Genomic DNA, 24570 nt, shown 5'->3' on the forward strand with positions numbered 1-24570 from the left:
CAAATTTTTATATAACCTATCCGTCATGACACAAGCATTTCAATAATTGAATTGAGGAAATCTACTTTCTCAATTGATTGAATAGAGAGTAAATTGAGGCCAACCCAGGTGGTCAGTTAGCCTAAACAACCGTTGCTCAAGATTTTCTCCTTTCATTGAGTTCTGAAGAACCCAATATCTACTTGTGGACATTAATATTTTAGTATTAACAGTGAGTATGTTTGTCTATGCAGATGCTCAGCGGGCAGCTGCTCACAACCGCATGGCTTCCACCAGCCTGATCCACGAGACAGACCTGGCGGTCTCCATCAACGACCTGGACAACCTCTTTAATTCAGACGAGGATGATCTAGCGGTTAGTAGAGACCTTGGCTCACACCGCAACGAATATCTCTTTACACAGTGTGGTTTGGCACTGTGTGTGTGTGTGTGTGTGTGTGTGTGTGTGTGTGTGTGTGTGTGTGTGTGTGTGTGTGTGTGTGTGTGAGAGAGAGAGAGAGAGAGAGAGAGAGAGAGAGAGTGTGTGTGTGTGTGTGTGTGTGTGTATGTGTGTTTTTTCCACTGGCATGCATGTGCCAGAGTACTCTGCCCATCATCAGCTGACAATTTTTACTACGCACTCACCAGTTACTCTAAGAAGCTGTCATGTGTGATACTGACTTGCAGGCCCCACAGGTGTGAGAAATATAATAGCAGTGAATTTAGAAGAGTGTTATTAGCTGACACTTTGAGTTACCAAAATGGTCAGGTGCTAAAATACTTTTTTTCTTTTCTGTTTTTTTTGTCCACAGCCTGGTTCCAGGCGACCAGTGAATGGAACGAATGAGAAATTTGGCAACAAGGAACCAAAGCCATCCACTTTGGACCCTGTATCCTGCATTAGTATGTATCTCTACATCTGTCTCTACTGATGTCTCTCTCTCTTTTCCCTGAACACTGATGTGCCGTGTCTCCTTAAAGTACAAGGATGGATTTACCTCAAATGTTAATCTAGAATCACATTTTTCATACCCCTGAGCCCCTTGAAAATTAAGAACTGTACACCGAGATTTTTACCTGAAGCCACTTCAGTTTAAAATGTCGTATTCCCCCTGCTCACAATTTCAGCTAAGTGAAATGGCATCATTTCCTTTTAATCCACTAAATAATAGGCTTTTACTACTCCAGCATCCTTGATGCTCACCCTTGGCTTTGCCACCTAGTGGTGGAGAATATGGCCTTAATTAACTTCACTGTGCATCAGTGTTTAGCTCACAACTGAGAGCTGAGAGTCTCCCTTAGCCTGCTATCTTGTTGTCTGGCTTTCTATGCTTATACTAGAGTCTTGCCTTAAAGTCCCTCCCTATTTGTTGACTTGAACACAGCTGTACCAGACAGTATTGTCTGTGTGTTTTTCTTCTTCTTTTCTTTCAGTCATTTATTCTGAAGTTAGAGCTCAGGGACACTAATGTAAAGCTAAAGAGAATTTAATGACGCTTAATATTTTACTGTGAAGCAAATTGGTCTCAGATCAGCCATTTTACTTTTTATGAACAGATACTGTACAGTTCTAGACTCTACCGGTTTACCATGAATTGTGTTTGTTTGCCTCCTGGAAGCATCTTGCAGAAACAGCAGTTTGAGGCTTTGGGTATTCCCCACATAGTCTCTGGCCATCTTTACATAGTGATATACACATCTTTACTAGGAAATGTGTCCTTTAAGTGTAGAGTAGAATTATCTATCTAATCAGTTTAAAACCCACCTTTCAACTTTGCCTGAACCTTTCAACCTTTAGCTCTGCTGGATTCGTTAAATAATCTTGCTTGCTTATATATATATACACAGATGAATACTTATTAGACACGCTTTAAGTCTGACAGGCATCTCGCCCACGGCCGATGAAATGTTTACATAGTTTGTCACAGTTACCTTGGCATGTTAGTTCGCATTTAAAAAAAAAAAAAAGTTTGCCATAACTGTGACAAACTATGTAAACATTTCATCGGCCGTGGGCGAGATGCCTGTCAGACTTAAAGCGTGTCTAATAAGTATTCATCTATTTGTATTTACATGGTAGCTGCCTATAACAACAGCTGCTTGTCACATTTGGTTTGCCGAACAAGAAAACATACATCAACAAGCATCTTGACAGAAGTGGTAGTAACACAGTAGAGTCCTAACAGTTTAAGATTACACATCTTACATTGTTAAGTTCAGCCACGTGATTCACATTATCGTTATCTTAAGAAATGGTTTGTGTGTGCTGTTTGTAGGGCAATTAAGATATTGTAAGCAAAACTTAATTATTAGCATCTCATTATCGGCGTGTATAGCAGGGTAAGCTGTGTGACATGGGCAACAGTGTTGCAGTAGATTTTTGATGCACCTTCTGTACTCGTTTCTTTACACATTATATTCCAAGTCATATTTTGATGGCTCCATGTTCTTCTCTCCGCCCCAGGCTCAGCAGACCTGCACCAGATGTTTCCCACACCTCCCTCCCTAGAGCAGCACATCATGGGCTACTCACCCATGAACATGTGCAGCAAGGAGTACGGCAGCATGGAGCCCAACACAGGCATGATGTCGCTGGACGGCACCTCATCTCTGTCAGGCCACTTTAAGATTGAGGTGGAGGAGAGCTTCTGCAGTCCCAAGCCATCTGAGATCAAGGTGGGTGTAGAGACTCTGTAAATCTGTCAGGTATTATCGCAGGGTCAATTACAACTGACTGGGCCCATACTGCCAGAACCTGTAGCTGTCATTAGTCAAAGTGAATGCTTATTGATGGATATGTTTTCTTCACCATGCTCATTTTGAGGCAGCTCGGTGGCCACATGGTCAGAGACTGCCCTTTAAGTCAGGAATACAGAGTTCATTCCCCATCTCTACAAGCATCTATCTAGCTGAAGTTCCCATAAGCAAAACACCAAATCCCCACCAGTTCTGTAGTTACTGAGATAAAGCAGCCACATATGTTGTATTCATGGGAATATAAGGTAGCAAAGTCTCAGCCAGGAATGCCCTGATTATTTATCATTATGTTGGTTCATCCTATTTTCAACAAGGCATTCACATTTCTAAGGTTGCCGTTCTGCATTTCTCCCTGTGCCCTTACCTTTTTATAGAAGACAGCAGACATAAATGGTTGTTCTCTGCAAGGATCACAAAAAGACATAATTATTTTTCTGCCTTGTTTTCTCTCCATCTTGTAGGACTATTCATTTGTGTACAAGCCAGAGCTGTGCCAGCCGTTCGTAGGCTGCTCCATGTTTGCTCCTCTGAAGACGTTACCCAGCCAATGTCTCCCACCCGTCAAAATACCAGAGGATTGCATCTACCGACCAAGCTGGACCATGGGCAGGGAGATGCTCAATCCCGTGCCTGTCATGGCCTTTCTCAACAAGGACAGGTATGCCGCTGTAGTGCTTTTCAATGTGGTTTCTAATGAGTGGGTGTTTGTCTTCTTCAGAGAAGTCATCAGGTGTTGCTGTTATCACACAGCTGGGATCTTTAATATGAGAGTAAGACCACAACTGTGTGTAGGCAGTACCATGCAGCTAGTGAAATGATCCACTTAAATTACAGCTTAACAGAAGCACATCAAGTGATTCCAGTGAAGAGTCTTTATCACTTTATGATGATCTGGGCAGAAGGTTACTAAGGCATTCTAATTTAGACTTGCAGAGGAAATGTCAAGGCTGTGCTGGCTGGTTGGCGTTTTGTGTGCACAGAAGCATAAACTCATACTCTGCCCCCGTTCTGTCCACACACCCTCTGGTCTCTCCCCAGACACCCCCTTAGCAGGCTGCTTGATTTCCCATGCATGGCTGCCTCAGGCGGAGCAGGGAAATGAGTGTAAAATGCCGTCTTGGTTGAAGATGAAGATTATCACTGGAGTGGTGAGACGAGCCACCACAGCGGCTCCATGCCACCTCACTGCTCACAGCAGCTGGGAGTCTCTAGTATATCTGTCACTGTTCCTCTCAACTACACACGGAGACACCTCTGCTACTTTCCACTCACATGGGAATTTGTTATTAGCTTGTTTAGCAGAAAAATCCCTAAACAAACCTTGCTTTGTTCAATTGATTTTGTGGTTTTCTGTAATCAGGGCAGTAGAGTAGACCCTTATTACATTTGTATGGACTAGGGGGGTCCCCGGCTAAGAATTTACATAGTCGAATCTGATTGGTCAAGTCTTGCCTGTAATCGACTGATCGTCAAATCTTGTTTTTATTTCTTTTTTCGCCTCTCATTTGCGATATTAGGTTTAATTTTTTTGCACACAGACAAAAGAGCTGATATGCGCCCGGTGTCACGAGTTGTCAGTTGTATTTTCTGTTGAAACTTTATGTAGAAAAATAGCATTTTATTATTAGTTACTGGTGGATATACAGTGGGGAGAACAAATATTTGATACACTGCCGATTTTGCAGGTTTTCCTACTTACAAAGCATGTAGAAGTCTGTAATTTTTATCATAGGTACTCTTCAACTGTGAGTGACGGAATCTAAAACAAAAATCCAGAAAATCACATTTTATGATGATGAAGTAAATTTGCATTTTATTGCATGACCTAAGTATTTGATACATCAGAAAAGCAGAACGTAATATTTGGTACAGAAACCTTTGTTTGCAATTACAGAGATCATACGTTTCCTGTAGTTCTTGACCAGGTTTCCACACACTGCAGCAGGGATTTTGGCCCACTCCTCCATACAGACCTTCTCCAGATCCTTCAGGTTTCGGGGCTGTCACTGGGCAATACGGACTTTCAGCTCCCTCCAAAGATTTTCTATTGGGTTCAGGTCTGGAGACTGGCTAGGCCACTCCAGGACCTTGAGATGCTTCTTACGGAGCCACTCCTTAGTTGCCCTGGCTGTGTGTTTCGGGTCGTTGTCATGCTGGAAGACCCAGCCACGACCCATCTTCAATGCTCTTACTGAGGGAAGGAGGTTGTTGGCCAAGATCTCTCAATACATGGCCCCATCCATCCTCCCCTCAATACAGTGCAGTCGTCCTGTCCCCTTTGCAGAAAAGCATCCCCAAAGAATGATGTTTCCACCTCCATGCTTCACGGTTGGGATGCTGTTCTTGGGGTTGTACTCATCCTTCTTCTTCCTCCAAACACGGCAAGTGGAGTTTAGACCAAAATGCTCTATTTTTGTCTCATCAGACCACGTGACCTTCTCCCATTTTTCCTCTGGATCGTCCAGATGGTCATTGGCAAACTTCAGACGGGCCTGGACATGCGCTGGCTTGAGCAGGGGGACCTTGCGTGCACTGCAGGATTTTAATCCATGACGGCGTAGTATGTTACTAATGGTTTTCTTTGAGACTGTGGTCCCAGCTCTCCTCAGGTCATTGACCAGGTCCTGCCGTGTAGTTCTAGGCTGATCCCTCACCTTCCTCATGATCATTGATGCCCCACGAGGTGAGATCTTGCATGAAGCCCCAGACCGAGGGAGCTTGACCGTCAATTGCGCCAACAGTTGTTGCCTTCTCACCAAGCTGTTTGCCTATTGTCCTGTAGCCCATCCCAGCCTTGTGCAGGTCTACAATATTATCCCTGATGTCCTTACACAGCTCTCTGGTCTTGGCCATTGTGGAGAGGTTGGAGTCTGTTTGATTGAGTGTGTGGACAGGTGTCTTTTATACAGGTAATAAGTTCAAACAGGTGCAGTTAATACAGGTAATGAGTGGAGAACAGGAGGGCTTCTTAAAGAAAAACTAACGGGTCTGTGAGAGCCGGAATTCTTACTGGTTGGTAGGTAATCAAATACTTATGTCATGCAATAAAATGCAAATTAATTATTTAAAAATCATTCAATGTGATTTTCTGGATTTTTGTTTTAGATTCCGTCTCTGACAGTTGAAGTGTACCTATGATAAAAATTACAGACCTCTACATGCTTTGTAAGTAGGAAAACCTGCAAAATCAGTAGTGTATCAAATACTTGTTCTCTCCACTGTACATATGTGACTTTTACTTAGCTGTCGTTTGAGACAAATGGACAGCGTAGATAGACAGGCAGAACACGCCACTTAATTAGCCTACTTGCTTTTCGTGGTTGTAAATAGAACTTTTACAGAGAATTGTTCATAATTTCGAAAAAGATATTTACCGCTCTGCTAGTGCAACGTTCTTATGTGAGTTCTTTGATTAATAAATGTATTCCAGACTCATTAGATTGAATTGTCGAATAGTTGACTATTTGGGATCACCCCTAGTATGGACTTAAGTGTATTATACCGGTGTGTTTCTTTGACCTGGGATCATAAAATCGGTCAGACTCGCCAAACTTGACGACCACTGATGATCTATATCTAATGTTGCTACTCTGAGCAGAAACTTTCACCGTGATGCACTTTTTAGTTCAGCTTTTAACAATGTCAATTTTACTTTGTGTTTGGCTGAATTTCATTGCAAAAAATGAACTACAAGCCATTCAATTTTGAACAAACACTGTAAACTAATAGATCGGCATTTTCTCAGGTATGGTTGTGATTGGAAAATGTTTATGAGGAAGGTGAGACACGTTGCTTCTGACTGAAGAGTGACCTGTCAGCAGTTTATCCAGCAGGTTGAGGCTGAGCACAAAATGTGGACTGATTTTTCTTTTCTTTTTTTTTTTTTTCAAAGAAGGAATTAATTATTTTTGCAGCAGAGCTAATTGCAATACTTTGGGGTTATACTTTTGCCTGATGATTATTAAGATTATTTTTCACGACATTTCTCTTTTATTAGAGTACACTGGAGCATGGCAGGAAATGTAGATCAGAACAAGCAACAAAAGTGTGTAATAAGTGTGTCTTAGAATAAAGTGCTAGGGACTGGTTATGATGGATTGTGCAGGCAGGGAGAGGTGTCCTTGGTGCACTTGACTAAGCTTTGCAAAATGTCAAAAGAGTCATTGGTAAAGATTTTATAATGTTGTGCTGGTGCTGCCTTTGCATCTGCAGCCCATGCTGAACGTGCCCTGGCTGCAGGAGAGAGAGTGAGAGAGAGAGAGAGAGAGTTGTGCTGGGGCTTCCTTCTAATGGGTCCGTGCCAGAAGTTGTTCCCCACATACAGCTAGGGACATGATGTGCTCATTCTCCCTCCCTCCGTCTCTCTCTCATGCACTCTCACTCTCTCTCTCTATCTCCCTGCTTCCTCACTGTTTCTTGCCAGCCCAAAAATAAACCTTACCTCAGAGGGACACTCGTTGAAATGTTTATTGAATTTCTCTCTCCCTCTGCTTCTTTTCTCATTTTCTCTCTCCCTCCCACATTGTTGTTCTCTCATGTGTAAACATGTGTGCAGTCTAAGCTCACTCTGCGTACCTTTTGTAGTGAATGTTGTCATGCCCTACTGTCTTATTACTCACTATCTTCACAAACTCTGTGAGGCAGTTGGATAACGGTATTTTATTGTTTGCAATGTACTGAACATTGCTGTTCTGGGAAATCAAGTATGTTCTGCGTACTAGTGCTTCCATTTTCATGCCACAATTACATGTACAGTTACACCGTTTCTAATTCATGTCCTTTTGTCTTTCTTCCCTCAGTAACATCCCCAGTGTGGGCAGCACCATGGACCAGGACTACAGCCAGACCTACACCCCTCAGACCCACACGCCTTTCATGTCTAACAGTGCTCCACCAAGTAACAGTGGCGCTGGTATCCTGCCTTCACCTGCCACCCCGCGTTTCTCTGCCCCCACGCCACGTACGCCGCGCACCCCACGCACACCTCGAGGCCCATCCAGTGTCCAGGGCTCGCTCAAGTACGAGAACTCGGACCTGTACTCGCCGGCGTCCACCCCCTCCACCTGCAGACCGCTAAACTCGGTAGAGCCGGCCACCGTACCCTCCATCCCCGAGGCCCACAGCCTCTACGTCACCCTCATCCTCTCCGAGTCCGTCATGAACCTCTTCAAGGACTGCAACTTCGACAGCTGCTGCATCTGCGTATGTAACATGAACATAAAAGGAGCCGATGTGGGCGTGTACCTGAGCGACCCCGTCGGCGAGGCTCAGGAATCCTGCAGCTGCGGCTTCAGCGCCGTGGTCAATCGGCGTTACGGCAATGGCTCGGGCCTCTTCCTGGAGGACGAGCTGGATATCATCGGCCGCGGCTCAGACGTCAGCAGAGAGGCAGAAAAGCGCTTTGAGGAGCTGCGGCTCTCCTCGCTGGAAAGAACTGGAGTAGGGAGGGGGGACCGTGTCCCAGATGAGCTGATTCTCCTCCTACAGGACCAGTGTACCAACCCCCTTTCACCCATTTCAATCTTAGAGCATGACATAGTGACACGGGGGCCAAGTGGGGCCCCTGTACCGCCCTGTGTGAGGGTGGAGGAGAGGGACTACCACAGCGACTGCTACATGGCCCTGGAGCACGGGAGGCAGTTCATGGACAACATGTCGGGTGGCAAAGTGGACGAGGCGCTGGTCAAAAGCACCTGCCTGCACCACTGGGCTAAACAAAACGGTGAGAAATGTGACATTCTAGATTTTCATACATCCTAAAATTGGCTCAGTTGGACACCAAATTATATTTTTCTTAGGCCATTGTAGTTTCATTTAACCATTAAACATTTTAAAGAGGCCATCTGCAAAAAAAAAAAAAAAAAATTCAAATCTTTTATTTAACACAAAAACAAAACCTTACTAGAATTTTAAAAAAAATTGCAAAGGTTTCCAAAAATGTATTTCAAATATTCTTTAAACAAATGCATTTGTAACATCAGACATTTCACAAAATGCACATCTTTAATCCCAGTGTTAAACTAACAAAACTAAAGTAAAGTTTTTTTTTTTTATGCTGTCATTTCTAATTTGTAATGCTTGTAAACAGTAGCAAACAGTAGTATAGTATTTTCACTTGTGATCAGTTGAGAAACTCATATTTATGTAAGTCAAACTCATAGACCTGTAAGTTACATAGTCAAACAGTTACAGATTAAGGACAATTAATTATAACTAAATTTAGGACAAAACGTTTTGTTGAGGGATCACTGACGTGTCTACTCTGTTTTTCATGTTGTTATTAATATTAAGCTTCCCCTTTACTCATCTGTTTTCCAGCAGTGGACGTGAGTGCGCTGTGTTCTCAGGATGTGCTGCGGGTGCTGATGTCCCTCCAGCCTGTACTCCAGGACGCAATTCAGAAGAAGAGGACGGTAAGGTCGTGGGGCGTTCAGGGTCCCCTCACCTGGCAGCAGTTCCACAAGATGGCTGGACGGGGCTCTTACGGTAAAGCTGGGGACAAACTGGGGAAGTTTATTCACTTGATTCACAGTTCTGACTGATGCTTTGCTACCATCCAGTTTAACTGCATTGAAATCCAATATCTGTGAATCAGTGTTTTCCACTACATATACAATGGGTGTTTCAGACTATTCTGCCAAGAATAAGATTCTTAGAGTGACTGTGATGGCGATAACAGCATTTGGTTTTTGTGTGTGTGACATTTGGAATGTGTGTGTCTTCGGGTAGAAAAACTTTGGATGTTGTCAGGTCAGTAGGCAGTGTGGTCCCTCTGCTGCGGTCCAGACGTCAGCTCTGTTGGGAGGAGCTGTCAGATCGGTTGGCGACCTCTCATTCTGATGCACATTGGAGGGCGGAAAGAGAAGGGAGGGCAGCTGACACCTTACTTGTCAACAAAACTCGCTAACTGTTCTTTCTTTCTTTGTATTTCTTTCTACCTCTTTCCACACTTGGTTTCTCCTGCTCCTTCCACCTCACCCCCGTAGGCACAGACGAGTCCCCAGAGCCCCTGCCCATCCCCACCTTCCTTGTGGGTTATGAATATGACTTTGTGGTCCTGTCTCCGTTTGGTCTGCCCTACTGGGAGAAACTGTTGCTGGATCCCTTTGGCTCCCAGCGGGACATTGGGTATCTGGTGGTCTGTCCTGACAACGAGGCCTTGCTCAGCGGCGCCAAGAGCTTCTTCCGAGACCTCACCGCTGTTTACGAGGTACAGACTCTGAAGAAGGGTGCACACACTTCAGTGTTAACGCTGTCCAAATGTAACATCGCTTTACATCTCTCCGACTCCACCTCAGGTTTGGCAGTGACTTGTGCAAATAGAATAATTATCTCAGACTGATTCATGATCACGTTTTATTGGAAACGTGTAAAATTAAAAAGCACTGCAACTGCAACAACACTCAAGCCTTGTTAACGATTGTTAAATGAAATTATTTGAATGTACCGGTTCACACATTCATGGTCTTTGCTATTTGTGTCTATGTTTTAGTCATGTCGACTTGGCCAGCACCGGCCCATTTCCAAAGTCTACCCCGATGGCATTGTCCTTGTCGGCGGCAATGGAGCAAAGAACCTCGTGGATCAGCCAGTCAGCGACTGGTTCCTCAAGGCTGCCAGCAGCAACAGCGACGCCTTCACTAAGCTCAAACTCTATGCACAAGTGTGCCGCCACAACCTCGGTACGTGTCATTTACAGCCTGCCGGGTTACTGCTGCATTTTTTAGTCTACATAGTCCCTGATTCTTCTGCTCCTCAATGCTAGGCTCATGCTGCGTTCCAGACACAATTTTTAGCCTGTAAGTTACGACTTCAAGTCACGAGTCACGACTTGTCACGACAAACCCTTCTAGCTAGCGTCAGCTAGTGTTAGCTAGCATCATCATTCTTTGTCGCTGAATTTCCACCTTCGACACCACTTGGTTTAGTTCTAAAAAGGCTAGATAGAGAGCCTTGACTATTTTTGAAAGAGAGCTTGAAATCAGTGAAAAAGGAGGTCAAGATGTAATGGAGTAAATGGAGTAGAGTTTCATTTTCTCAAAGCGTGTTTGATGTTATTAATGAAAGTCCAATGCTGTGTTTTCTCTCTTTAGCTCCATACCTCGCATCACAGCAATTGGACAGTTCCCTCCTCACACAGCCCAGTCCCCCGCCCTCATCCAGCCAGTCATCATCCACACAACTGTCTAGCTCCACCTCCAGCTCAGTTGGCCAGCAGGGCTCAGTGAACACTGCAGGCTCCTCCATTCCCAACAACAACAGCAGCAGCAACAACAACAACAACAACAGTGGGTCTGGAAATGGCTCTGTGTCATCGAACAGTCTGGTGACATCCTCAGCCCAGCCTGGCAGCGGGATGCCGTCTGCCAAGCCCAACTCTTTCCCCTCCTTTGGGAGCATGGGTACCCAGGGCCAGGGAGGTGGCCCCCAGAGTGGACAGCTGGGACAGCAGGCTGGTACCCAGAATACTGGCACCTCAGGGGACAACTCCAGCAGCCAGGCCTCAGGTCCCACAGAGCCTCCTGAAAGGTACTGCAGGACACACAAGCCTGCACACCATAAACTCAAAGATAGCAGTTTCGTACATAAGTGACAGTAAGTCACAACTAGCGTTGATCTACTATTTACTATTTATTTAAACACTTAGGTGAGTAGTTTATTCCTTCTATAAAAATTATGGTAGAGACAATCTAATAATTCCATAATCATTTTTATTTTCTGCAAAAGTCCTTGAACTTTAGCAAAGAGGTTGCTAAGCGACACTTGGGTACCAGTTTGAGAGCATATTTTTGATCATTGCTATTTAAATACATTTTTATGAAGTGATAAATGTATTTTTCGAAGCTATCTTTCAGTAGTCTTGGATGTAACTCCGCCATTCAAAAGCTGAGGACAAAAACTAAGAACTGAGCTGAGGATAAGACTGGTTTAATAAGTGTGTGTGTGTGTGTGTGTGTGTGTGTTATCTTCCTGTGCTTTCCCCTAGCACTTTGGAACGAGAGAAAGTAGGTGTCCCCACGGATGGGGAGTCCCATGCCATCACGTATCCACCTGCCATTGTTGTTTACATTGTGGACCCCTTTAGCTACGAGGAGGCTGATGGCGGCCCGGGGCCAGTGCCGGCCCACTCCAGTGTGTGGACGCTGGGTTTGTTACGCTGCTACCTTGAGATGCTTCAGTTTCTGCCCCCACACATCCGCAATTCTATTTCTGTACAAGTGAGTAAAGTTCCCAGGAGAGCCATCATTATTTTATTGCTGACCATATTGTATTTCATTACCGTGAAGGTAATTGCATGACTAAAAATGCATTCAATGTTGTTGAATGTCAATGTCCATTACTCCTTAATGTTTAACAGGTTAGGCTCAATGGCATCATTGCTGACATAGCCATCATCATCAGAAGCAGTAAAATGTTCATAATTGCTAACAGTGAGTGACCAAAAATAGAAACAATCAAAGTAATGATTACATACAAGTAAAAAAGTAACAAAGTAATGCAATACAATAGCATTAATACTACCTCACTTAAAATGCTCTACATGTTTGTATATAGAGATCTATGGTACTCTTTTTAAGGCTTTGCTCCAAGGTTGTATTTTAGGGGCGTTGTGTTTTATTGCATTATAATGGAAAGTTTTTCTCATATTTTTTTCTAACTTATATATATGTGGAGGGGCACAAATATGACAATATAATGCAGTCTTACACTACTACACCAGTAGGGCTGCACAATATATCGTTTCAGCATCGAGGTTGTAATGTGCGCATTAGTCACATCGCAGGAAGTGCGACGTCAAGTTGGGCAAATGAACTCAAACCGGTCATGCTACAACGTTTTTGCTGCTTCATACAAAAGGAAAACTCGCACGGTTCCCATTTTCCGTGACTAATCCAATGTTTCCCATTAATCACCTACAGTCTAGGTAGGCCCGCCACAGTTTCATAATGAACCACTTCTCACTGGTGGGGTCCGCTCAGTCTGCCCGGGTCATGGCCGCTCGGTGTGGGAGGTTCCTCTTGTCTCCCCGGCTCTGCCTCACTGGGTGCATTTTCTTCCATGGCGGTGCGTTGCAACCAGCTCTAGGAAGGTGGCTCGCAGCTAACAGCACCCCCCGCATGGACCTCGCCTGACTGTCGTCAGTGCGTCAGTGGCGATGTCGGCAACCCACCCAACCCCTCTCGAAACACGGACCCTGTCTCCCCTGCCGTGTCATTACCATTCATAAGAACTTTATTGATCCCTGGGGAGAAAGTGATGGAGTGATAAAAATTAAACAAGACAAACAAATAAAATAGCTATATATATATATATATATATTTATACACACACACACACACACACACACACACACACACACACACACACACACACATCAGGTTTCCACACAGAACAGAAATGAGTCACACTCCTCCGCGTCACTCTCCCCTCCATTTCCATCACTCCTCTCTGTTTCCATCACAGTTAGTTTTGGAGTTAGGTCATTTTGAGACAAAAAGTTAGCAGCATGTCGTGCTGTTATCCTGCATTAACCTCTGTGTACCATAACGTAAAAAAAAACTGGCAAGATGAGATTTAACTTCTCGACTGATTATTGAAGTCATCAACATTTAGGGGGGGCATTGTACAGAGCTTTTTATTTATTGGTCACTTAGTGTACATTATGCAAAATATTAATGAGTTACTGAAAATGAGCCATTAAATAAGTTTAAAAAAAAACAACTTTTAGCTATTGCATTTGTAGAAGCATTGTTGGAAAGAGTGTAGCGAGAGAGTGTTATACTTGTGTTGCCTGTGTCTAACAACTTGTCTTTTTACCTCAGATTGTCCCATGCCAGTACCTGCTTCAGCCAGTACGCGGCGAAGACCGTCACATCTACGCCCAGCACCTCAAGTCTCTTGCCTTCTCCGTCTTCGCTCAGTGCAGACGGCCACTGCCCACCTTCACCAATGTCAAGTCACTGACGGGCTTCGGCCCGGGCCTGGCCATTGACACCGCACTGAAGAGCCCAGAGGTAAATGCAACACGTAGCAGTTGCACTTTAATTGTTTTGACATAATCCATCTGTAAAGCAGAGAAAAGTGTTAGTCCTAGTGTGCAGTTACAGTTCATCTCTTTGGCTGTGCGTTAGCATTAACATGCTAGCCTTGTCCTCTGATCGATAGGCAAGCAAACAGAGGCTGACACTGTGGCCCTCAGCTCTCTCGCAAACATGAACCTGACCTGATGTGACCCAGCCTTTTGCCCCGGCTGTGTTCAGTTTGCCACTGAAGAGAAAGAAGGCAGGGAGTTTTTTAGTCCTAACCACCCTCATAGTGTTTTCTCCTGGAACAGGACCAAGGGAACTTGTAACCCTCTGCTACTCCAGAGTTTTCTTTCCATTATCTGCTTGGCTAGCTCCCTGAGACCTCCATAATGGGATCTCGACTCCAGGTTTAGACAAAAGGACACTTTAGATCAGGACCTAATTCAGTGGACTTCCTTCTTTACAGATAGCGTGACAGATAGGAGTGACACAAGGGACCTTTTTGCATGTAAAGATGCCTAGAATGTGAATTCAGCAGAAATTAGGATTGAAAGAGACGATGTCTTGCAGTTCTGAAAGTCCAGCAGCCCATCATGCATGCACAAACTGTACATAGCTGGAGTATATCCAATTAGAAGGGCTGAACATTTATCCTAAATCCATTATCCTGACATCACTTTACCTCCCAATCTGCAGAGGCCGGAGTGTCTGCGTCTGTATACACCTCCGTTCATTCTAGCACCGGTAAAGGACAAGCAGACGGAGCTCGGGGAGACATTTGGAGAGGCATCACAGAAATACAACGTGCTGTTTGTCGGGTACTGTCTGTCCCACGACCAACGCTGGCTCCTGGCTACATGCACTGACCTGTATGGGGAACTCCTAGAGACCTGTATCATCAACATAGATGTGCCCAACAGGTAGGACTACCTCCGTCTGCATGGCATTATAACCTACCAACTTCAAAGTCTTTATTACCATATTAAAAATCATGTAACACCACTGGACCCCCACACAAGACCAAGGTTAATAAACTCTGAGTACTAGAAGAAGTACAGAAAGAGTTATACGTTGTCTTGCCTTAACAGGTGTGACACAACTAATGAAAAATAATTCATAGCTGTCATAGTCGTAAGAAAGTGTCTGCTGACAGAAAACGTGTCACACAATGTTTTTATTTGTAGTGCAGATATTGTGAAAGTTATTTAACCCTTTAAACGCTGCAATAGAATTGGTCCACCAGTGCCTACATTTGTATGTTTGCTTATTGTGATGTAATTTCTTGGAGTATCTTAAAATACTTCATATCCCTAAAATCAGTACAACATAGGCTAAAAGGTTATGTAAGTAACCAATAAACCATAATAATTAATAAAATTATTAAAATTGTGTAATAAAATAATTAAAACAAAAGATTTTTTTTACTAAATTAAAAACACAAAACTTATTTATCCAAAACATTTCTAAATGTAGAAACTAGGGCTGTCAAACATCAAACATTTTCTTAATCGTGATTAATCGTTGAAGTTTTATAGTTAATCACGATTAATCGCATGTTTTATCACATGATTAAAATTCTATTATTTTGCATTTCAGAACAGTTTTTAAGTACATATTAACAATGGAAAGCAATTCTTACCAGTGTATCTTGATTGGGAATCAAATGAATGCAAAGAAAATGACTTTATGAACTTGATTTTAAGATTTGTATTTGTTTATTATATATTTAATCTAGTCACACATTTGAATCTAGAGTCAATATTAGGGTTGGGTATTGTTTGGTTTGGATACCGGTGCTAAAGCGGTACTTTTAAAATGGTACCGGTGCCTGAACCTGAAAAAAAAGAAGGGTACTAAACAGTTGGCGACATTAAAGAATGGCTTGTTTATTGCTAAGGCCATATCGTCAAAATTAAATGATTTTATAATAATGTAATCACTATAACAATAACTTATTTCACTAGTAAATAGCTGTTGAATGACAAAAACAACCACCAGATGGGAAAAGGGCATTTCACAACAACTTTGAATGCACCACGAGGCTGTAAATTACCAGTTTCATTGAACGCACCGTCTATGTTTTTCCGACAACAGCAGCTGCAGATTGTTACATCCTGGTGTTGAATCCTCTACAGTGAAATACAGACACACTTTACACCGTTGAGCATTAGCTGTCAGCATCGTAACCGTGTTTAATCCAGCTACTAGCTAGCGGTAGGCTAACGTTAGCTGCTGTCGAGTATAGTGTTAACAAGCGTTACGTGCAGCAATGTTTCTGTTTCCTGTAACGTCTGTTTCAGAGCATCAGAGAGAAGTGCAGGCATATCAGTGGCACCAGAATGAGACACCGAAATCCGCGTTGCTATTCCTGCAGCAGCAGGATGTGTTACGAGGAAGTACGGCAAAATAGTAGCCTGTTAGGCACGACGCAAAGCCGAGTGAAGTGAAAATAAATTAATAAATGGCGGCATGCGATTAATACAATATCTCGAGACACTCCATAAGTTATTTGAACTATGTAAAAAAAAATAAAAAAAAAAAAATGTTTTTGAGATATGCTCATTTTTGTGAGCAGAGCGTAAAGGCGTTTTTCATCTGCAATAGAAATGGTCCGCCAGCTGTTTTACACTGGACGACGCGTAACGTGATGACGTCATCACGAGATACGGGCTTAAGCCTTAGCTTTAAGCTGCAAAAAGAATGAATAATTGAATGAATGAATGAATGAATGAATCTTAACTGTTTTGGTTTTTATTTTAGATCGATTCAAACTTGTATGTAAACAACAATCTCCCACGGCCATTACGGGGAAATACACTGTTGCCACCGCTAGTTATCAGCCCGTTTTGGACCGGACGTCACATAACGTGATGACGTCATCGCAAGCGTACAACATAATGGTGCGAAAGACAGAAGAGCAAAAGACAGTCTTAGCTTTCTGTTGCTGTTTTTTATACATATAAACAGGGTCACGTAAACAGTGATCTCCCGTGGACCTCTAACGGCCGTCCGCGGGATCTCCGTTCTCTAAGGGTTAAACAGTCCGGTCCATTGCATTTTTCTGAACACTATAGCACTAACACCAGTGTTGTACATGTTTGAAAGTGACTTGCCATCCTCCTCCACATTCTCGACTTGTTCATTTTTCTCTGTGAATTATCCCACATTGAGTCACAGCTGCACAACAATTGTCTTTGACCATACAAAAGGTGCACGACAGCTGTCACCAACTCTTCAAAACTGATTTTTATCAATTATGCTTGTTAAATGGCATTTTTCACTTAAGTGTAAATTAGGCTTGAGAGGGAAGGCACACAGCTGTCAGTCAATTATGGTCTGCACAGGCCCACACATTAGAGATTCGCCTTCACCTGCCTCAACAAAATGTTAAACCAGCTCTATTGACTTGCAGCTAAATATACTTTGAAAAGTGGTTTTGACATGTGGGTCAATGCATGTTCCGCAGAGCACGGAGGAAAAAGGGCTCTGTTCGGCGGCTCGGCCTGCAGAAGCTGTGGGATTGGTGTTTGGGACTAGTGCAGATGACATCAGTCCCTTGGAGGGTGGTGATTGGCCGACTAGGCAGGATAGGACACGGAGAGTTAAAAGGTAAGGACAACTAGTTTAATCATTCTCAAATGCTTTTTTGTGACCAAACAAAATAGAGCATTTAAGTCATTTAAATGGTTTTCATCGCAGTGAGTCACATGTTCATTCATCCCTGCTGCTCTCCTCTCTTGATGTTCCAGACTGGAATATTCTGTTGAGCAGGAGAAACCTCCAGTCACTGAGTCGCCGTCTGAAGGAAATGTGTCGAATGTGTGGCATCTCCGCCTCAGATACTCCCAGCATCCTCAGCGTGTGCTTGGTTGCTATGGAGCCCCAGGGATCCTTTATCATCATGCCAGGTACAGTGTGTGCACGTGACAAAGATTATAAATATACCTACTACGTGTTTTAACATACACTTCTCATCTGAGTACCAAGAAAGGCAGTGCAGAGGTATGTGTGTGTCGTGATGGATGGCAGCAGCATATCACAGTGTGTGTCCCCTCCTTGTCCAGAGCAGATTGATGGCAGGGAAGATCATGTACCTTTCGCTCATGAAGCACTAGCTCTCAGATGCCCATTGATCTCAATGCTGTGTGATGGAGAGCCAGATCAATGGGTTTATTTTGGGAAACGAGTGGGGGATTGTCAGTGCATCATACCAGGATTGTGTTGAGCGATGCTGGGCTTAGGACATCTCCTTCCTAAAAAGCTCTGTAAACTGAAAGAGATTAGCAATGCTGTTTTAGCCTCAGATGGCTATGACTAGGAGGGGTTTTCCAACATAGAATCTAAATTTAAGCAAGTCATTGGCATAAGACGTAACTGCTATTCTGACATTTTAAATCTAGTTTCTTCTATGATTATGAAATGAAACCTACCATTGTAAAATTAAAAGGAATCACAAAGGTAAAACTGTTACTTGCTGCTCAGTTGAAGATAATACTTGTATATTATTAACATATTCATTAGTATGTTGCAATAAAGTAAAATGACTAGATGTAAAGATTAGATCCAGTACACTTTTTAATACCTCCTTGATTCCCATCTGATACACAGTACAGTAGATGACATCCTAGCTCTTGTGTAGAGATTGATACAGAGTAACATTTAAAGCGTAACTCTCGCCAAAATGCAACCTAGGGTCTTTTTGTGAATGTACCCGAGTCAAACTTTAGTTTAAAAGCATAATAGGGACGGAAAAGCCACTTTTAAGATTTACCATATTATCGTTTTTCGGTCTAATGGCCTTTTGAATGGGAGTGCTAGCGGCACTACTATGATCGCTTCAAAATCCCTATTTTTAAAACACTAAGAAGGCTCGACACAACATGAAACTTTGCTTTAAGGAACACCAGGGGCTCTACACCTTAACGAAAGCATTGACAACATTGTTTGTGTACCCAGAGTTTACTAAAAAAAGGCTTTGAATGTCTCACTTTAGCTGTTGTTGTTTACGCTATCCGCCTTCTTTTCAGTCAAAAAGTGTCGATCTCAGAATGCGAATGAACGGCCTCCATATGAGGCTCCTTTTTCAACTACAAGGTCAATATTGTTTTTCAGTAACGACAAAACAATAAATTATCCATGCATTTATATGGAACTAAGCTTTAGGAGCTTTCCATCTTTACTCTCCTCCCGTTACGTTGCATTTGGAGATTGACACTTTTTGACTGGCAAGATGGCAGCGACCGGAAACACCAACAGCTAAAGTGAGTTGTTCAAAACCTTTCTTTTTAGTAAACTCTGGGTACACAAACAATGCTGTCAATGCTTTCGTTAAGGTGTAGAGCGCCTGGTGATGCTTCGAGCAAAGTTTCATGTTGTGTCGAGCCTTCTTAGTGTTTTAAAAATAGGGATTTTGAAGCGATCATAGTAGTGCCGCTAGCACTCCCATTCAAAAGGCCATTCGTTTCCGTCCTAATTGTGCTTTTAAACGAAAGTTTGACTCAGGTACATTCACAAAAAGACCCTAGGTTGCATTTTGGCGAGAGTTGCGCTTCAAGTAATTTGTTTGGCAGTATTCATTAGTTTCGGTTTTCTGGTTTGATGCTTGAATGCCACAGAGTTTTAGTATGTTCTATTCCTTTGTGAGTTATGTGATGTTCTTGACTCAAACATGGAGAATTTGCTCGGCCCAGACCAGTTAAAAGATTTTACCCTTACAAGATAAAGGGATTGTGACAAGGATTCCTATATTTAATTCCATTCTTCTTAGCCACACTGTTTATTGACCCGTCTCTCTCCTCCCTCTCTGCGTCCCATCAGACTCTGTGTCAACAGGCTCAGTGTTTGGCCGCAGCACCACCTTGAACATGCAGACGTCCCAGCTGAGCACCCCACAGGACACCTCCTGCACCCACATCCTGGTCTTCCCCACATCCGCCTTCGTCCAAGTGGCCAGCTCCAATTACACCAACATTGACCCCAACATCGACATTCTAAACGCCACCACTGGTCAGTAGAGCTCCTTCATCTGTCAGTCATTCCCTGGGATTCTCATGCATTTTTAATTCAGTGTGGCTCATCCTATTTTCTGGACCTTAAACAAAGTGACAGATGTCAAACGGAAATGCAGCAATTACTGCGTTTCCCCTTTAATCTGCACTGTTTGTTTAAAAATCCTTCCTGTTTACTTTTCCAGTCTGTTTTAGTGGTGTGTGCTTACATACTTAGTGCATCTACATGAAGCATGGTCACTCACATTCTACACTCAGTAAATAACTACATTAACCACAGAATGGCATTAAAAGTAAAAGCCAATGTCCAAATTATAGTTTCTGCATGAAATACATATTTTTGGCTAATGACATACAGACCAGAAGGAGAACTTTCGTAAAGAGCATTTTAGATGCTTTTCAGAAACACATGGAGTGTATCGGTTTAAAAAAAAGAGAGGGGAAAAAAAAGATGTTAACACTTCATCACTTGCAGACCTGTTGAATAATTCACCTGTTCTCCTCAGATGGGTCCGATGCTATCGGAATCTTTGACCTGCTGGACCAGGAGAACGAGTTGGTGGACCCAGACATCATTAACATCTCACCCACAACTTCACCAGTACACTCCCCTGGCTCTCATTACCACCACGGAGGTGATGGCAGTAAGGTGAGTTAACATGTAGATGCCATATACTTATATGTTGCAATATTGACAGTAGCTTTGGATTAATGTCCATTCCTCTGTGTGCTGTTAAATGAGTCAGAATGTAACAACATCAGATGGTCTGACCGTGTAATCTGTTAGAATCCATACAGTACAATGTGGTATGACACATTGGAACAGAGCTAACCTTGACTTTCTGCCTTGCTGCAGGGCCAGAGTACGGATCGTATGGAGTCTCATGAAGAGGTTCCTAACCTCCTGCAGCAGCCTCTGGCACTTGGCTACTTTGTCTCCACGGCTAAAGCCGGCCCACTACCTGACTGGTTCTGGTCAGCCTGTCCGCAGGCTCAGAACCAGTGTCCACTCTTTCTCAAGGTACAAGGCCCTGCCCCTCTCACATGTTTATTTAGTAGGCTTCTTTTAGTGCTGCCTTTTTACACAAAAAAGTATTTTATTGGTTGAACAAGACAACTTAGAACAATTAAATAGATATTTTGCTGATTTAAATCCAGCCTCTTGTCATGGCAGTGTGGGCGGTGTGTTTAGAGGAATGGTGTGTGGCTTCCCTCCGTGGTCGCAGTGCACAGAGCTCCAAGCAGCCAAGCTCTGCTGAAATACACCGGATAACTCGAAACGCACCACAGAAGTCCGCTGCTGGAGGGAAGTCACACACCAATCATTTAAACACACTGCCCACATAAAGATAACAGAGCTGGATTGAAATAGGCAAAGTATCCCTTTAAGGTAGGTCATAGGGCATTAGGGTTAGAATAAAAACAAACCGTAGGGATATTAATTATATTTTTCCTTTTAAAGGAATAGTTCAACATTTAGAAATATGCTTTCTGCCGAGAGTTGGATGAGACGATTGATACCGCTCTCATGTCTGTCCATTAAATATGAAGCTACAGCAACATCTGATTAGCTTAGCTTGGCTTTGTATGGTGGACCATTTCTAAGCGCAATAACTTCCTGGAGCCTCCACTGATTGCCATGAAAGAATATTTCTTTTCTTAGGATGGTGAAGGCATGACCCGCCCTACTCTGCCTCTGATTGGCTTACCCTGGTATTCTTAGGCTACATCCACACCATGTTTTCATTAGTGGTGTCAGTTAAATGCGTTATTAACGGCGTTAACGCAAACCCATTTTAACGGCGTCAATGTTTTTATGAAATACCACTTGATGGCCAAGCACACAGCTGATGCCAATTCTCCGCCCGTCGTCAAAGCCAGGCGACAAAAGCACAAAGCAAGCCGATCCACATTTCCATGTTGATAAGAGCATTAAAATGAGAAAAACTAATTGGACAAAAAGAAATCTAGGGACATTTAAAATAGATAAATAGATAGATTAATTGCGAGTTAACTATGACATTAATATTTTAATCGTTTGACAGCACTAGTTTTCATTTTTAAAAAGCGTTTTTAAACAAAAATGATCTCCGTCCACACGAGCGTGTTAGCTCTGTAGCAGAACTAAACATGCATATCACATGACCATTCACATACACTGGGTATGCACATGTCTAACGTTACTCTGGTTGAAAATCATGGATGTAAGTTACAATTACAGAGAATACTTTGGAGAAAGAAAAACAACAGCGAAAAGTAGGACCGTAGATTTATTAGCTTGGACTGACGGCGAGGTGGAACTGTTACTGAAAAGTATATAAGCCTACCTAACTGATAAGACTGACTGCCGTGCGTTGTCATTTTCAAAGGTCTCCGTTTCAAGACTACAACAAAACCCCCGAGTTTTCAAACTTAAACAGAGTTAACTGTGTTTCCAAATGTCTCCGTTTTAGGGGCTCGGGAAACGCTGGAGTAGTGTTGACGCTAGGTGTAAAAAACATAGCAGTGTGGATGTAGCCTTACCCTAACCAATCTCACTCCTCATGCCTAAACCTAACCAACCAACAAAGGCAACGAGTACTAGCCAATCAGAGGCAGAGTAGAGCGGGTCATGCCCTCGCCATCTTAGGACTTAGGCAAATTTGCTGCTGGGAAACCTCACTGTGACATAAGACTCCAGGAAACCACTACTCCCAACCAAGAAAATAGTCCAGCAAGCAACTCCCCATAAAACCACAACTGTCCTTTAAATATGCAGTTAATATGTAAGCCATTAATGAACTATAAATCTGTTCTGTAACATTCTGTAACTCTGCCCCAGCAAGTGTTTTTCTGGTAACTCAACACATGTGTGTAACCAAAATGGTAGATACAAGAAAACTACATCATTTAGATTTGCGCTGATCTCCCTTGCTTCTAGAACTAGCTACAGACTCACTGCTGCTGTCACCGCTCTGTGAAAAGAGCTATATTTATTTAGATGAGACATAACAAAAGGTGTCTTCAACAACTTCATTATAAGGCCATTGACAGCACCTCTTCCCCTGTGCTCCCTCTCTCAGGCCTCTTTGCACCTACATGTGTCTTCAGTGCAATCAGATGAACTACTGCACAGCAAACACTCCCACCCCCTCGACTCCAATCAGACCTCAGATGTACTCAGGTAAACAACACTGCAACACACTCTGTTACAAGTCGAGTGCACAGAATATTAGTACCACCCCGCTGACTGTGTTTTCAGGGGGATTTTTGTATTGCAGATATTATTCAGACTGAAATATTATTACTGATATACAAGAGCTAAACATATATTTGTATATATTGTTTTTTTTAATAGTTTTTAAGCATTATGTGCACTTAGTTTCTTATGTATTTTGGTTAATTATTGCCCTGGATGGATCATTTTGAAAAACAAAAGGCTTATTTTATCTATTAATCTTTTAAACCAAGTGTGTCACTCTATAAGTAACTCCAAATTAAAGAGTAACTGCATTTCTTTTGTATGCCTGAACAGATTTGTGCTGGAGCAGTACAACGCCCTCTCCTGGCTGACGTGTGACCCAGCTACACAGGACCGACGATCATGTCTACCCATTCACTTCGTGGTGCTCAACCAGATGTACAACTTCATCATGAACATGTTGTAGCCAACAGCCTGTTACAGGGGGGGATCTAGGGGAAACCTTTCAAAGAAAAGGAAAGCAACGACTCCAAAGGGCGTTTCATCAAGACTGAAGAAAACTGCAAGAACTAGGCCAGCGTACGGAGCTGGATCCTGCACCAAGATGGGATTGGACGGCTGTTACTGGTTAAAACAGTCCCGTCCCTATGATTCAAAGACATGCACATAGAGACAAGGGAATAAAGATGAGGGGGGGAAACCAGAAGTTGAGTCGCAATTAATGAACGTGATAGAATGACAGATTGGTTGTCATGGTATGTAGCATGGCAGCACAGTCACTGGCCAGTCTGTATTGGAAAGACAAGTCTATCTGTAAAGTTATTGGAAGAAAAGGGACATATTTGATCAAGGAAAAAACTCATGAATGGATCTTTGGTTTTAAGACCTGAAATTCCTTTTTATTCCTTTGGATGAAATAGTATCCAAATGAAATGCCTGCATCTTATTTATTGTACGTTTTTAAATGTATAATTTGTCTTATTTCTTAATCTCTTTTATATATAAAAAATGGCGAAGGTTTATATCACCTTCCTGCTTTAAAGCAATTGGTCTAAGATATATGTAATTGTCTTAATTAAAAAAACAACCAGGAATAAAAACCCCATAAAAATTAAATAAAGTCCCAGTAGGTTGCTTTTAGAGTATTATTTTTTGTAATGGAGACAGAATATTTGTATTGCCACAATGTACAGAAGAATTAGAGTGGAGAATTATGTTTCATGCCTTTTGAGCATGAACGACTTACAGCAAAGCTGTAGCTACAGAGGACTTGTACAGCAATGAACTTCACTGTGTTCAAATAAAGAGGTACATTGTTGTATATAGTATTTTATACCACACATTTAGACACAAAAACCAAACGGCAATATATATAAATAATTATATATGAATGCCATGCCAGCAGTTGGTGGTGTGGCTTCTGTTTTAGGAATAAAGTGTGTCAACTTATTTCCCTGTACTTGTGTTTATTGCTTTTGGGATGGGGACTGTGATGTGCAATTGGACAAGGACACCAATAGTGGAGAGGAAGGAGAACTATTGGCATCTCTTGGAGGTAGCTGACCTCAGGTTAGACATTTTTTTTTTAGGAGAGTGAGAAAATTAGAGCTAAAATGTT

The 24570-nt window shown here is 42.7% G+C and overlaps 1 protein-coding gene across 1 annotated transcript in view; it reads left to right on the forward strand.

Moving 5' to 3' along the window:
* med13a (mediator complex subunit 13a) overlaps positions 1–24401 on the forward strand; it is a 92402-nt gene extending 68001 nt beyond the window's left edge. Inside the window, exons 12-30 of the mRNA XM_078266453.1 lie at positions 234–355; positions 792–882; positions 2444–2655; positions 3198–3394; positions 7536–8458; positions 9055–9222; positions 9723–9946; positions 10229–10418; positions 10830–11265; positions 11723–11954; positions 13560–13751; positions 14460–14683; positions 17230–17372; positions 17513–17671; positions 19581–19769; positions 20278–20420; positions 20628–20792; positions 22834–22934; positions 23286–24401. Coding sequence (XP_078122579.1) covers positions 234–355; positions 792–882; positions 2444–2655; positions 3198–3394; positions 7536–8458; positions 9055–9222; positions 9723–9946; positions 10229–10418; positions 10830–11265; positions 11723–11954; positions 13560–13751; positions 14460–14683; positions 17230–17372; positions 17513–17671; positions 19581–19769; positions 20278–20420; positions 20628–20792; positions 22834–22934; positions 23286–23418 — 4244 coding nt within the window. The 3' untranslated portion in view covers positions 23419–24401. The remainder of the gene's footprint in view (positions 1–233; positions 356–791; positions 883–2443; positions 2656–3197; positions 3395–7535; positions 8459–9054; positions 9223–9722; positions 9947–10228; positions 10419–10829; positions 11266–11722; positions 11955–13559; positions 13752–14459; positions 14684–17229; positions 17373–17512; positions 17672–19580; positions 19770–20277; positions 20421–20627; positions 20793–22833; positions 22935–23285) is intronic.
* Positions 24402–24570: the final 169 nt, after the last annotated feature.

This window comes from Sander vitreus, chromosome 13 (assembly GCF_031162955.1).
Source record: "Sander vitreus isolate 19-12246 chromosome 13, sanVit1, whole genome shotgun sequence".
Lineage (NCBI taxonomy): Eukaryota > Metazoa > Chordata > Actinopteri > Perciformes > Percidae > Sander > Sander vitreus.